The sequence below is a fragment of the Eumetopias jubatus genome, unplaced genomic scaffold (assembly GCF_037043125.1).
Source record: "Eumetopias jubatus isolate StellerSeaLion01/CBP00866 unplaced genomic scaffold, mEumJub1_p1.0 scaffold_9, whole genome shotgun sequence".
Taxonomy (NCBI): domain Eukaryota; kingdom Metazoa; phylum Chordata; class Mammalia; order Carnivora; family Otariidae; genus Eumetopias; species Eumetopias jubatus.
Genome location: NW_028274815.1, coordinates 113,391,924 through 113,406,808, shown reverse-complemented (window position 1 = coordinate 113,406,808; position 14,885 = coordinate 113,391,924). Strand labels below are relative to the sequence as shown.

The following is a 14,885-nucleotide window of genomic DNA, read 5'->3' as shown; positions in this document are numbered from 1 at the left end:
TTTAGAACAGGGTCTGACACAGCCTGGACAAAGCTAGGGATGTCTGAGCAAACCCAGCACCGTGCTGGCTTCATGGAGAAGCTCAGAAAACAACCAAACCCACCTTGCTTTGTCCCTAACTGCTGTGGGATTTTCCACTTGAGTCTAGATGTCCTGGTGTAGAAAATGAGTTCATTAGTCCCTCCCTGGCAGGGAAGTCTCCAGGGTTAAATGAGATCCCAGAAGACCCTGATGAGCCCTGAAGTTCCTGAGACACAAGTGAGCTGCTCCCTGGGGTTCTGGAACCTGAGAAACAAAGGTAACTCCACCCACGATTCATCCAACCTCTGCCTGGAGGAGTTATTTTTTGACCCTGGTGCAGTCAGACATCAAGACCTAAAAGGGATTTCCCAGAAAGGTGCTGGACTCCTAGGGCTGTACAGTGATGCTTCACCAAACAACAAGTGGCCCCAGGGCCTCCTAGGCTTGGGGTGCAAATCCTGTTATGGGTGCCTTCCCCTCTCTGAGCCTCCATTCTATTTATCAAGCACTTAGGATGTGCCACATAGTTCTAATTATTTTGTCCCAGCAAACATCTTATGAAGTGAGACTCCTATAAGCCCATTTTACAGAGGAGGAACTTCAGTCCCGCCTTTTGAAGGCGTTTGAAGGAACCCTCAGGGTTTCCTGAGGTTGCACAGTGCGTCTGTGCAAAGGTGGGGGGTGCACTCTTAGGCAGGCTGGTTTAGGCACTGGCTCTTAACCATGAGGCTGCACTGCCTCTATCCAGTGAACGCTGTGAAGCCTGCCTGACCTCAGGCATCCCCAGGGGACCACACTAGCTCTTCTGAGTCCGGAGTCAGCTCCTAAGTCTGCAGTCTTTGCAGAGCTCCCAGGCTGCTTTGCCAGCGCTGGGCCTCAGGTTACCCCTTAGTAGGATGGGGTGAGCGGAGCTTTCTGATTGCCGAGGGTCTTCCTAAAGTTAATAAAGCAATGGTGGGAAGGTTCTTTATAAACAGGAAAGCACCCGGAAACCGTCACGGTTTGCTCTCTTTCTCCTCTGCATCCTGAAAGGGGAGGATGTTCTCCCCATTTCACATACGGCGAAACTGAGGCCCAGAAAAGTAAAGTGCTCTTTCCAAGGTGATAGGGAGACCCAGTAGGGGGTGTGTGCGCGGGGCAGGTGGGCGAGGAGGTGGAGCCCAGGCACCCCTGGAGGTCGGGTGAGGCGGGGGGGGGGGGGGGGGGCGGGGCGGGGCGGGGCGCGCCGGGGCGGTGACCCCAGGGGCGGAGCCCGGAGGATGGTGCAATCCCGGGCCCGAGCGCAGGCCGCGGCCGATTAGCGCAGGTTTGCATCACCCGGGCCCGGGCTGGCGCCGGGAGACACTCGCAGCGGAAGCTCCAGCGGCTCCACACGTGTCCGGCTGCGGGGGGTCGGGGTCCCGAGCTCGGTCACGTCGCAGTGGGCCCCCGGCCACGTAGGAGTGCCCCGGCGACTCAGGACCCCTGCCGCACACCCGGGCAAGGTACCCAGCGGGGCCCGAGAGGGGCCGGGGCCGCGAGTGGGCGCGGGGGGGGGGGGCGGGGAGGGTGGACCCCCGCGAAGGTGGCGGCGGTATCCGGGGGACGGAGGTGTGGAAGTGTCGCCCCGAGAGGTGAGTGTGGGGCGGGGGAGGCGTGTGTGTGAGGGGCCTGTTGGCGGGGGGGCGCCGGGGACTCTGTGTAGGGTCTGTGTCGCTGTACGGTGAGCCTGAGGGTCCGCGTGAGCCTGCGGGGTTGGGGGGGAATGTGTCTCGGCGGACGCTGCGAGCTGTGGGGAGGGCTGCGTACCTGGTGGCAGGTGTCGGCCGAGCGGGGGACACGGCTGGGGCCGGGGCTGGGGTGTCCTGGGGGCGGGGGCGGGCGCAGGGCGAGTGGAAGCGAGGATGCGGAGCGCGGGGTGCCGGACCCCGGAGCGCACGGAGCGTCGCCGCAGGTGTGCACCTGGCCCTGCGGCTGCGGGTCGCAGGTTGAACTGTGCGCGTGTGTGTTTTGTCCCTGCGGACCCTGGGGTGTCTCGCAGCCCTGGGGCCCAGCCTCCTTCCCTTGCCTCTGCCCCTCCCGCCGCTCCGTTTCCGCTGAATCCTCTGCCTCAGGACACCCGCTGGCCGCCGCTTCCGCTCCCACGGGAGGAGCCGGGCTGGGGAAGGCTGGGCGAGGCGGCCGAGGGGGATGGGGCTCGAGTCAGACGTGCCGGTGACCTTCCTGCTATCAGTCGTGCAGTGGGGAGCGTGATGGGTGGAGGGCTCTGTGTGTGTATGCCTACACACTGGCCCACGGAGGATGAGGTGTGTGTCACTTAATGATGTGTGTGCCCCTTTCTGCCCTCGATGTGGTGTCTCAGCTGGCTGGCTTGGACAAACTGTGGTTTTGAGGGGCGTGTGTGCACCTGTCTGCTCTGGGTTCTGTGAGTGTGTGTTTGGTATGACTCGCCCTTCTTCCCCGAGGTGTCGGGGAACAGCAAGAAATAGATATGAGGGGCTGCCTCCATCCTACAGTGGAGATTCTAGTCCCGCAGTGTGGCCTGCGAAGTCCCTTGCTCAGTTAGGGTAACTCCACCTGTCCCATGGAGCTTATCCCAGGCCCTACCAGCTTCTGAGGAATGGATACAGCCAAAGCAGAGCCTGGAGTGCTGCTGTGGCCATGGAAGAGCCACCCCAGGGATAGTCCCAAGAACACTGAGGCGCCTTCGGCTATGAATAATAGTAGTAGCAATGGACCGTGACCATTTGCTGCCAGCCACCCTGCAACAGGTCACTCTAAATTATTTGTGTTTTCATTTCATCATTGTAAAAATCCTATGGGCTTTGCATCCTGCTCCCACTTTACAGGTGAGGGAACTGAGGCTGGGGAAGACTGCAGGATTTGCCCAGGGCTACCCAGCCAGGAAGAGTGGTGAGCCAGGATTAGAACCCAGGAATGTCTGACTACAGCCACCTGCTGTTGCATTCTTTTTTTTTTTAGAGATTTCATTTATTATTTATTGAGAGAGAGAGAGAGAATGGTAGAGAGCATGAGAGAGAGGAAGGTCAGAGGGAGAAGCAGACCCCCTGCTGAGCAGGGAGCCCGATGCGGGACTCGATCCCGGGACTCCAGGATCATGACCTGAGCCGAAGGCAGTCGTTTAACCAACTGAGCCACCCAGGCGCCCCTGCTGTTGCATTCTTACCACCTTGGGATTATGGCCTTTCGCTCAATGTGGGGTCTCCCTCCCAAGGCAGTCCATGTATTGGAGTCCGCGGTGTGGCTGTACCACGATGTTTAACCAGCCCCCTGCTGATGGCCATTTGGTGGTGTTTCCCGCCTTTTGCTATTAGATACAAGGCTCTACTGAAAACAGCCTTTCCTGTGTTTAATATTTTGGTGAGCATTTTAATGGGAGGATAAATTTCCAGAAGTGGGACACCTGGTCAAGGGTAAGTGCATTTGTCAGTTTAATGCACACTGCCAAGTCACCCTCCATAACAGCTAGGGAAGGGGGGGCTGCCCAGCAGCCTCCCTTCAGTGCTTTCTCCCCTTCTTTGTAGATGCGAGCCACCCTTCTGGCTGCTCCTGTGGGTGCCCCGTCCAGGAGGAAGCGGTTGGAGTTGGACAGTGACCTAGACACCGAATGTCCCACCCGGAAACAAGCCCGAAGCGGGCCCCAGCCTCAGCTGCCCCCCTGCCCGCTGACCCTGATCCCACCCCCTGCTCCAGCCCAGGCCCTCACTGTGACCACTCCCTCCCGGCTTGGGCCCTACGTCCTCCTGGAGCCTGAGGAAGGTGGCCGAGCCTACCGTGCCCTGCACTGCCCCACAGGCACGGAGTACACCTGCAAGGTGGGTCCCCTGGGTCACTCTCCCCCAGCATCACAGGGGCCTGGCAAGGGCCTTGGCTCCAGAGGACTGTCAGGGCGGAGGGGTCCTTAGGGTTACTTTGTTCCTGTGTTTATTGGGGAAGCAGTCAGAGAGCCCCCAGCTCTCTGTCAGGTCCCGGCCTGGGCTGAGGCCAGAGAGGTAAACCTGACATGCCCAGCCCTGGGGCATGCTCAGCTTAGGCCCATAGTATGATACAGGCCATAGGGGTGGAGCTTAGGGGCCGTGGGAGCACAGAGCAGGAGCCTCCAGTGTATTCAAGGGGGGGGGCGGTGTCAGAAAAGGCTGAGCAGGAGTTAGCCAGGGAGAAGTGGGAGAATGGAGATCCGGGCAGGTGAGGCCACCGTGCAGAGGCCTGAGGAGCAAGAGCATGTGAGGCATCAGAGGGTTCGAAGGACTTCACCACGGCCAGACTGGAGAGGGACAGGAGGGGAGGGCCGGCGGCCACCGATTGTAAAAGCATGAGAAAGGAGCTGGCCCTGGGCTGCGGGAGCCACTGAAGATACTTGCACAAGGGAAGGGTGAGCTGGGGTAGACATCAGAACTCCTGGGACCCTGGAGGTCATTGGGCCTAGCCTGTGACCATTTCACAGATGGAAAGACCAAGGCCAAGAAGGAAGGGCCAAGCACGAAACCTCACTGTAACGGGCCTGGCTCCTAGGGCAAAGTCCAAGGTTCTTGGCAGAAATCAGGAAATGGGCAAGGTGAGGCCCAGGGGACATTGGCGGGTCACATCCTAAAAAGGCAGAGGTGAAGAACTATAATAATAGGTATTTACTGTGCACTAGGTACTATGTTGATGCTTTAGTGTGTGTAATCTCTTCCAATCTTCACCTGGTCTGTGACGTATTTACTATTATTGGCCCATTTTGCAGATAGAGGACACTGAGGCTCATAAAACTGTGGTCACAGAGCCAGGGGGTGTCAGAGGTGAGACTGAGCCCAGGGCTGTGGCCCCATGCTAGGACACGTGTTACAGACATAGCAGGTCAGTTTGCTTCTGGTGGGCAGGGTAAGAATGATACAGGAGACCCAGCTACACAGGGGATGGGAAGAAGGGGGCCTGGGTCCCCTTGGGAATGCACAGAGAAGCAGGTGGACCTAAGCCTCCACCCGGGAGCATTGGCAACTGGCTTCTACTGGGTGGGGGGTGCAGTGGGCAGGGGGATAGAGGCGGACCTGTGGTCCAGCCACCAGCTTTACCTGGGCTCTGGGCTGCCCACTGCAGGTCCCCAGTGCTCTGACCCAAGTGCTCTAAGGAATCCCTGAACTCTGGCTCCTTTTCCTGCAACATTACAGGTTTTCTTCTGTTCCTACTGGGGAGGGGAGTCCCTGCTGAGTGGCATGACCAAAGCAGGCTCAAACCAGAAGCGCCATGCTTTCTCATAGCCCCAGTTATTCAGAAACATTTAGGGGGGCGGTCTCCTGGCACGTGCTTATCCTCATGCTAGCATGAGCCGTGGGGCTGACCTGCCATTTCCACATCGTCTTTTCTGGTCAGTGTGTAGAAGGATCGGCATTCTGTCTATAGATTATCACCTATTCATTCATTCAATAAACCTTCACTGAGCACCCTACGTGCCATGCACCATGCTATGGTTCCAAGATAGAGTTCTGTTCTCATCAAGCTGATGCTCTAGTGGAGGACATGGGCAGTAAACAAGGGAATAAGTAAAATATGGCACAAGGGAAGGGTGATCCTGTGTCAGGTGATCATAAGTGCTTTGGAGAGAAAGCTAGGAGCTGGGAGAGAGGGGGACAGGGACCGTGGGGGAGCAGGTGATTTTAGTCCAGGAAGAACTCTCCAAGGAGGTGACATTTGAGCAGTGACTTGTGTGAGCTGGGGGAGCCAGCCCTGTGGGTATCTAGGGAAGAGCATCCAGGAAGCAGGGCAGTCAAGTGCAAATGTACTAAGGCAGGAATGTGCTTGCCCTGACTTAAAAAAAAAAAAAGGTAGTCTCTGTTTTTTGGATTCTTTCTTCCATGCCAGCCAAGTGTTTGTTTGTTGTTTTAAGACATGCTTACATTTTTTTTTTCATGAATTAAATATGTATATGCTTTATTGGTTTATTTTCTGTGTGGCAGAACCAATATAACATGGGAAGGGTTTAAAGGCAGACAAACTAAGTGAGTCTCCCCGCTCTGCCTCTGATCGGCTGTGTGGCCTCCAACAAGTGCCCTTCCATCTCTGAACATCAGTCTCACCAGCAGTAAAAACAGAACACCTTTCAGGGCTGTGGTGAGGCTCCCACCTAAAGTCCATAAAGCCCCTAGCACGTTTTCTGACAACCTCGCCACTCTTACCACTGCCCCTCTTCCCTCTCTTAACCCACTCCAGCTGAACTGATCTGGGGCTGATTTTCTAGAGCAGCTCATGCTCTTTCTTGCCTCAGGGCCTTTGCACTGCCCATGTCCTCCCCCTGGAAAGCTTATCCCATGGGCATCTCGGAATCATTCAGGTCACTTCCCCAGAACCCCTTTTATTTATTTTTTAAAAATTTTATTTATTTATTTTGACAGAGAGAGAGAGAGAGAGAGACAGTGAGAGAGTGAACACAAGCAGTGGGAGAGGGAGAAGCAGGCTTCCCGCTGAGCAGGGAGCCCGATGTGGGGCTCGATCCCAGGACCCTGGGATCATGACCTGAGCCGAAGGCAGACGCTTGCTTAACGACTGAGCCACCCAGGTGCCCCCCCAGAACCCCTTTTAGACCACACCTTTTCACCTAAGTGCCTCCTTCCAAAATATTCTCTATTCCAGCATCTTTCTTGGTTCCTTTGCAATGCTTATAAGAATTGGGAAATATTTAGTTTTTGGCTGGTTTGGACTGTGGGCATCAGGAGGGCAGGGACCATGGCTGTCAGGCAAGTTGGATCCCTATGGATGGCAGCCGCCGCCGGCCATGCAGTGCCTGCACCTGGAGTGGGTGGCAAGGGGGCGTGGCGGGGGGGTGGGGATGGAGTTGGCAGGCAGTGAATCCCAGGGAATGGGAGCTATGAGCCTGGCGATGCTCTGCATATAGTGACCTGCGAGCTCTCTGCTCTTCTGGATTTACCCGGCCCTGGGCCCTGGGGCTTATTTTCATTTGGATTACCTACTATTTCCCAGTTATCTGAAGTTTAAGGCCATATAAGGTAGTTGAGAGCGCACACAACGGAGCATGGATTCAGATCTCAGCCCTGCCACTCGCTGGCTGTGTGGCCTCTCAGCTTTGTGAGAGGGGAGCGGCTTGCTGCTGGAGCGCCCGGCCCAGTGCCTAGCGCACAGCAGTGCCCAAAGGCTTGGCGGGGACTGTTCCCAAGGCCCCCCCACCCCCCCCTCCCCGCTCCACCTGGCGGCGCCCGCGCTCAGGCCAAGCCCCGCCCACAGGTGTACCCGGCCCGCGAGGCCCTGGCGGCGCTGGAGCCCTACTCGCGGCTGCCCCCGCAAGGACACGTGGCACGGCCCGCCGACGTCGTGGCAGGCCCCCGCCACCTGTACACCTTTTTCCCGCGGCCCCACGGGGACATGCACAGCCTGGTGCGCCGCCGCCGCCGCCTCCCCGAGCCCGAAGCCGCCGCGCTCTTCCGCCAGATGGCCGCCGTCCTGGCGCACTGTCACCAGCACGGGCTGGTCCTGCGCGATCTCAAGCTGCGGCGCTTTGTCTTCACCGACCGCGAGAGGTGAGTGTGGTCACAGAGACCCTCCTCGCAGACATACCTAAGAGATGGGCCCTGATGGGGAAACTGAGGCCCACGAAGGCAAAGTAACTTACACAAAGAAATGGAGAAGCCCGGACTGGCTCCTCTGCCTGGTTCCCGGGAAAAGGTTGACTCGGGGCTAATGAAAGCCCCTGGACTGGAGTGTTGCCTCTGTGACAGTCATAAGAGCTGACAGTGACGAAGAGCTTGGCTGCGCTCTCTGACTCGGCCCGGATGCTTACAAAGATGAGGTAGGCACTCTTCTTGTTCCCATAGGCCAGGTGAGGAGACCCGCCCAGAAAAGTCAAGTAACCCCCAAGATACCACAGCTAAATAAATAGAGCTGGGAATCGAACCCAGATGTGACTCCAGAGAGGTCCTAATCCACCCTGAGCTTGAGAGGCGGGAGGCCTGGCTGGGCTTACCTGCTGACTCTGGGTGACTCAGGGTCTCTGGACCTCAGTTTCCCCATTGGAAGGAGAAAAGTGGACAGTTAAGATGTTTCCAGGATATCAGGGCCACAGACAACAAGCCACAACGGGCCCTGAGGTTCCTCAATGGGAATGTTTTCTGTGAAACAGAATCAGTGATGTTGGAGGGAGGGAGCGGAGAGGGGAGCCGGCTTTCTCTCCCCTACCCCAGATTGGGGAGGGGGGCGGTGAGCAGGAGTGGGGTGTGTCCTGGAGCAGGCAAGCCAGTGAGGTCCACATGAACAGCCATCAGGAACATGGATTACATTGCAAGATTTTTTGTGGGATTGGGGGGTGGGGAAGGAGGGCGACCCCACGGCACATTTTAATTTATTTAATTTATTTTTTTAAGTGATCTCTGCACCCAACATGAGGCTCAAATTCATGACCCCAACATCAAGAGTCGCATGCTCTTTCAACTGAGCCAGCCAGGCACCCCCCCACTCATTCACATTTCAAACTTTTTTTTTAAAGATTTTATTTATTTATTCATTTATTTATTTATTTATGAGAGAGAGAAAGAGAGAGAGAGCGCGCACAAGCAGGGGGAGCAGCAGCAGAGGGAGAATCAGACTCCCCACTGAGCAAGGAGCCTGATGTGGGGCTTGATCCTGGGACCTTGGGATCATGGCCTGAGTGGAAGGCAGACACTTAACTGACTGAGCCACCCAGGCGTCCCCATTTTAAACTTTTTGAAATACTTTTAGACTTTCCTAAAAGTTGTGAAAATAGTGCAAAGAGTTTTCATATCTCCTTCACCCACTTCCCTTAATGTTAACTTCTCACATAGCCACAGAACAACTATCAAAACTAAGAAACAACTATCAAAACTAAGCCTGGGTGGCTCAGTTGGCTAAGTGACCAACTCTTGGTTTCCGCTCAGGTCATGATCTCAGGGTCGTGAGATCGAGCCCTGCATCAGGCTCTGCACTCAGTGGGGAGTCCGCTTGGGATTCTCTCTCCCTGCCCCGCCCCCAGTTCAAGCTCGCTTTCCCTCTCTCTCTCTCTCTCAAAAAAAAACAAAAACAAACCCAAAAAACTAAGAAATTAATCTTGGTCTAGTACTATTCACTAAACCGTGGATTGATTCCGATTTCACTAGCTTCCCACTAATACCAATTTTCTGTCCAGGATCCAGTCCAGGACCCCAGCCTGCATTCAGTTGTCCTGTCTCCTTAGTCTGCTCCAGTCTGAAACAGTCCCTTAGTCTTTCCTTGTCCTCCTTGACCTTGACACTTTTTGGTTTGGGGTTTTTTTTTTCTTTTTTCAAAAAATTTTTTTTCAGGGCTAGTTGATTTCGCAGGTGAGTTGTACACACTCCTTACCAGATTCTGATTTCCGTGGCCACCATCCTGACCTTGACAACTTTTGGATAGTACCAGTCAGTTATTTCATACATTGCCTCTCAACTTGGATTTGATGGATGTTTTTCTCATGCTTAGACCGAGATTATGCATTTTTGGCAACAGTACCGTACAACAGGAAGGGTGCCTGGGTGGCTGAGTCAGCTGGGCATCTGACACTTGGTTTTGGCTTGGGTCATGATCTCAGGGTCTTGAGATGGAGCCGTGCGTGGAGCCCCAAGTGGGGCTCTGTGCTCATTGCCAAGTCTGCTTGAGATTCCCTCTCCCTCTCCCTTCCCCCCAACTCATGAGTGCTCTCTCTCTCAAATAAAGAAATAAATAAACAAATAAAATCTTAAAAAAAAAAGAGTACCACAAGAGGGATAGGTCCTTCTCAGCACACTGTGTCAGAAGATGCATGATGGTGATATGTGTTACTGTGATCGTTAACCTCGGTCATTTGGTTAAGGTGGTGTCTGCCAAATTTCTCCACTGTAAGGTTCCTAATTTACCCCTTGTAATTAATAAATACCTTGGGGGGGGCACCTGGGTGGCTTAGTTGGTTAAGCCTCCAACTCTTGATTTCTGCTCAGGTCATGATCTCAGGGTTGTGAGACTGAACCTGCACCTTGGGCTCTGTGCTCAGTGGGGTGTCTTCTCTCCCTCTCCCTCTCCCTCTGCCCCTCTCCCTGCTCATGCTCTCTCTTTCTAAAGTAAAAATAAAATAAAATTGTGGGGTGCCTGGGTGGCTCAGTCCTTAAGCGTCTGCCTTCAGCTCAGGTCATGATCCCAGGGTCCTGGGATCGAGCCCCACATCAGGGAGCCTGCTTCTCCCTCTCCCTCTCCCCCTGCTTGTGTTCCCTCTCTCGCTGTGTCTCTCTGTCAAATAAAATAAAATAAAATAAAATAAAATAAAATAAAATAAAATCTTTAAAAATACATACATACATACATACATACATACATACATACCTTGGGCTGGTGCTTCGAGGCCATGCATGTAAATACTGTTTCTCCTCAAATTTGCCCAGGGATTTTCACAGGGCATCCACCTTGCCTGTAGCAGTTACTGTTGTGATGCTTGCCTAACGGTGATTTTCTCTTTCCTTCTCTCCTTCTACATTTTATACTAAAATGAACATGCCTTTAGTAAGAAGTAGAATATAAATTTTATAATGATTTTTTAAGTTAATACAGAGCTTCAAATAATTGTGAACTTAGGATGAGTTACATCACCCACAGACCTCCCAGGGTGAGAAAGTACTTCATGTCTTTTTAAGGCAATAGTTTGAGAAGCACTGTTGGTAGAAGAGGGCTGGTGGAGACAGACCTCGCTTGGAATCTTGGTTCTACTTTCTACCTGCTCTTTGGCCTTGACAGTGGCTTTACCTGCCTGGGTCTTGATTTTTTTCAAATGCCAGCAGGCGCCCTGGAACTGGTGTCACAGAATAATTTTAATAGCAGTGGTAATTAAAAAAATGGCATTGGTAACAGAAAGGTTATTATTAAAGTAACCTGGAGTGCTCTGTGGAAGTTGTTTAAAGCGGAAGTTGCAAATGGTGGACCTCACACACATTTTCTTTTTGGTCCCACGTACATGTTCATTTGTTTTTTTTGTTCTTAAGATTTTATTTATTTATTTGACAGAGAGAGACAGAGCGAGAGAGGGAACACAAGCAGGGGGAGTGGGAGAGGGAGAAGCAGGCTTCCCGCCGAGCAGGGAGCCCGATGCGGGGCTCGATCCTAAGAACCTGGGATCATGACCTGAGCCGAAGGCAGATGCTTAACGACCGAGCCACCCAGGCGCCCCTGTTTTTTTTTTTTTTTAAGATTTTTATTAATTTGAGAGAGAGAGAGCATGAGCAGGGGGAGGAGCAAAGGGAGAGGGAGAAGCAGGCTCCCCGCCGAGCAGGGAGCCCGATGCGGGGCTCGATCCCAGGACCCTGGGATCATGACCTGAGCCGATGGCAGATGCTTAACCGACTGAACCACCCAGGCGCCCCATGTTCATTTGTTTTTAATTGAAATTGGCTGCCAACATTTCAAAAACTGGGACTTTTCATTAACATATGGTTTCTGGCTTCTCTTGGGGAAAAATGGGAATGTGGGGCCATTGGGAACGGTGAGGGGTTCATAGCAGTGGCTCTGGGTGGGTGAGAGTTGGGGTTCACATCCCAGCCCTGTACCCTGTGGCTGCAAAATGACGGCTTCCTCACAGGTTGTGTGAGGACGAGATGAGATACAGCAGATAAGGAGCTTAGCTCCGGGTCAGGTACCCCATGGACACTCCAGAACGTTGACTGTAATGTTGTTAGCAGTGACCTTTTTAGACAGTGTTTGTGCTGAGGTGTTTGGCATGGTCCCCACTTCCTATTTCTCTCACTTTATTACCTGCCTGGACCCTAAGTTTGTCCCTGGTTTAAGAGACGCTTAGTGCCCTCGGCCCCCTCAGCCCCTCCTCGAGCGACTGTTGGGAAATGTGCTCCTCTCAGAGTCCTAGTTCAAACCCAATTGTTCTGTGGCCTTGAGAAATGACTTCACGTCTCTGAGCCTGGGCCTCCTCGTGCGTAAAATGCGATCAACCAACCAGGCTCGCAGGACTGGCTCAATTCTGCCCGATGCCTGCAGGCGCTCACGACATGGGTGCCATTAAGGGTGAGAGTAGAGGGTGGTGGCATGGGGGTCCCCATAGGAGCTGACCCCTCTGTCTGTCCCCCTGCCACAGGACAAAGCTGGCGCTGGAGAACCTGGAGGACGCCTGTGTGCTGAGTGGGCCCGACGACTCCCTGTGGGACAAACACGCGTGCCCAGCCTATGTGGGACCGGAGATCCTCAGCTCCAGGGCATCCTACTCGGGCAAGGCCGCCGATGTGTGGAGCCTGGGCGTGGCGCTCTTCACCATGCTGGCTGGCCACTACCCCTTCCAAGACTCAGAGCCTGCCTTGCTCTTTGGCAAGATCCGCCGCGGTGCCTTTGCCCTGCCTGAGGGCCTCTCGGCTCCTGCCCGCTGCCTGGTCCGCTGCCTCCTTCGACGGGAGCCAGCTGAGCGGCTCACAGCCACGGGCATCCTGCTGCACCCCTGGCTGCGGGACAACCCGATCCCCTCAGCTCCATCCCGATGCCACCTCTGGGTGGCTGACCAGGTGGTTCCCGAAGGGCCGGGGTTGGAGGAAGCTGAGGAAGAGGAGGGGGAAGCAGAAGCGGGTCTATATGGCTAGGTAGCCCTAGACTCTCAGCTGCAAACAGTGGACTGAGTTTGGGGTATCTCCAAGCTCTCTCCGGCCTTTTTTGCACTGAGCCAAACCTTAGTGCCTTCTAGAAGCAAGAAAGGAAGAGGCATGTATGGAGTGGGCTGTATGCACACCTGCGTGGTTCCTCATACCTGGGCACACAGGTCTGTGCATTTAACACATCCTTCTTGGGAGTCCACTGTGTGCCAAGCCCTGTTCTAGGTGCCGGGAACACAGCAGTGAACAGAAGACAAATCTCCTGCTCTCAGAGCTCACCGCTTTTCCATGCCCGCAGGTGTGTCCACACGGGGCCCTCCCGGTGTAGGTGTCAGCATCCACTCGTGCTGGTGCCCCAGCACTTCTGACCCTGGACAGTCCCTCTCACAAATCCCTGTGCCAAAGCCTCCAGGCCTCCCCCTCACAACTCAGGACTCCAGAGCCCAGGCTGTGCTGGGAACTCCCAGCAGCTCTGTCTTCTCCATCCAGGCCCGAGCCAAGGACTCGGGCTGGAGCCTCTCCAGTTCAAACTATGAGGCTGGTCCTCATCTGACTCAAGGACGGTTTGGAATGAGGGTCCACAGCTGTGCTCCGCTGGCCTGAGCACCAGAGATGAGGTTGGAGGAGGCAGGCTCTTCCTCCTGGCCTTCTGGGAAGTCTCAAGCCCTATTCTGGGTTTTGGATCAACACCATGGGTTTTGGATGCCATAAGAATGTATTTTTACCTTTTGCCTAATAAAGGAGTTATGAGATATTTTAATGTCTCCGGACATGTGCTCTGTCCACTCCTCCCCAACCCAGCGTTCTCCTTGCCCGATGGCGAGGCCAGAGGCTTGTGGTTTGTGAGAACAGATTCCCTGCAGCCCAGCGGCTCTTGCGCATGCCGTCTGTTCCTTCGGGAGGCACTGGGGTCTCTGTTAGGGTACTTTTTGGCTGCAAGTAACTGAAACCCTGGGCCAAAGTGGCTTTCAAAAGAAGGAAATTTCACACAAAGCCAAGAAGTCAAGAGGTGGGACGGGCTTCTGGGCTGGTTGGTTCAGCTCTCAGAGCCATAAGCAAGGACTGGCTCCCCGGGCTCATTCTCTCTCTGCTCTGTTGTCCCTGGTGACGACTGACACAATGGCCACAGCGGTCCCAGGTGTCAACAGAAGAGAGATCCGTGACCAGAGGAAGCAGGAGGGTGGTACTGTAGCACCAGAGGACTCAGTCCTCTGGAGTTAGGCTGCCTGGAACGAAGTCTTGGCTCCCACACTCACTAGCTGACCCTCAAGTGTCTTAACTACTCAGCTTACTCATCTGTACAATGAGCGAAACAGTGCCCATCTCACGAGAGTTGAATGAGTTATTTCCTGTAAAGCACTTAAACCCTCAATAAGAGTCAGCTGTTACTTTTACCCCCAGAGCTCTTTCTTGGATGGGGAAAGCTTTGCCAGAAGCCCTCCTGGCCGACTTTCCCACAGATTTCATTGGCCAGGGCTGGGTCACATGTCCTTTCCTGACCAATCACCAGCAGGGAAATGCGGGTACACAAATTAACCAAGCCAACCCTCCGGCGGCAGGCGGGGTGCAGCCTCCCTGAGGTTCATGCTCCATGTGGAAGGGGTTGTCACCTGAGCAAAGTCAAATTCTGGGAGGAGGTAGTGGGAGAAAGCACGAGAACTGAGGTGTCCTGGTTGAAGTTATGGCTGGCTGCAGACAGGTGAGGGCGACCGTTCTAGATCACCCAGCCATCAGTCTGCAAATGCACCGATCAGTCAGGCTGGCCAAGACCAGAAGCCTTGCCTCAGAATCATGAGCTAAATAAAGGGATCTTTGTTTTAAGCCACTGAGTTTTGGGGTGTTTTGTTACACAGCAAAAGCTAACTGATAGGGACGAGTCAGCTTCCTCTCTCTGTACCCAGGATTGCTGGGGAAGGGCCCCAAGCTTTCTTCTTCCCCGCCCTGGCTTCCAACAGACAGTTGGAACAATTTGTGTGGACAAATTAACAGTCCCAGTTCCTTCACAAGCCGCGTGTCCTCGCCAGTACCAGAGGAGTGAGGGGGAGGGACACAAACTCATCTAAAAAGGGGGTGCCAAGTGTCGGGTACTGTGCTAACCTTTTATCTACATTACACAGAGGGACTCGTTTAATTCTCACGGCAACCCTAGGAGGTAAATACGCTTGTCATTTTATAGGTAAAAAAAAGTGGTTTAGAGAGAAGACTCGGCCAACACCGCACAACAGAGAAACTCACCTGGTTTCCTGGTTTTGCCTTGAAGCAAGAACTTTTTTTTTTTTTAAGATTTTATGTATT

The 14,885-nt window shown here is 54.1% G+C and overlaps 1 protein-coding gene across 1 annotated transcript; it reads left to right on the top strand.

The window, feature by feature from the left end:
* Positions 1–1,341: 1,341 nt before the first annotated feature.
* Positions 1,342–13,335, top strand: TRIB3 (tribbles pseudokinase 3). The gene is made up of 4 exons (XM_088026737.1): positions 1,342–1,505; positions 3,546–3,836; positions 7,240–7,532; positions 12,089–13,335. The coding sequence occupies exons 2-4, from the start codon at positions 3,546–3,548 to the stop codon at positions 12,579–12,581; spliced, it is 1,077 nt and encodes a 358-aa protein (XP_087882863.1). The 5' UTR covers positions 1,342–1,505; the 3' UTR covers positions 12,582–13,335.
* The last annotated feature ends 1,550 nt before the right edge of the window (positions 13,336–14,885 follow it).

What these genes read in the sequence shown, in the direction of transcription:
- TRIB3 (XM_088026737.1), top strand. Translation starts at nt 3,546, where the DNA reads ATGCGAGCCACCCTTCTGGCTGCTCCTGTGGGTGCCCCGTCCAGGAGG. An exon ending in GCACGGAGTACACCTGCAAG is followed by an intron (nt 3,837 to 7,239) that starts GTGGGTCCCCTG and finishes CCCCGCCCACAG; the next exon opens with GTGTACCCGGCCCGCGAGGC. An exon ending in GTCTTCACCGACCGCGAGAG is followed by an intron (nt 7,533 to 12,088) that starts GTGAGTGTGGTC and finishes CCCCTGCCACAG; the next exon opens with GACAAAGCTGGCGCTGGAGA.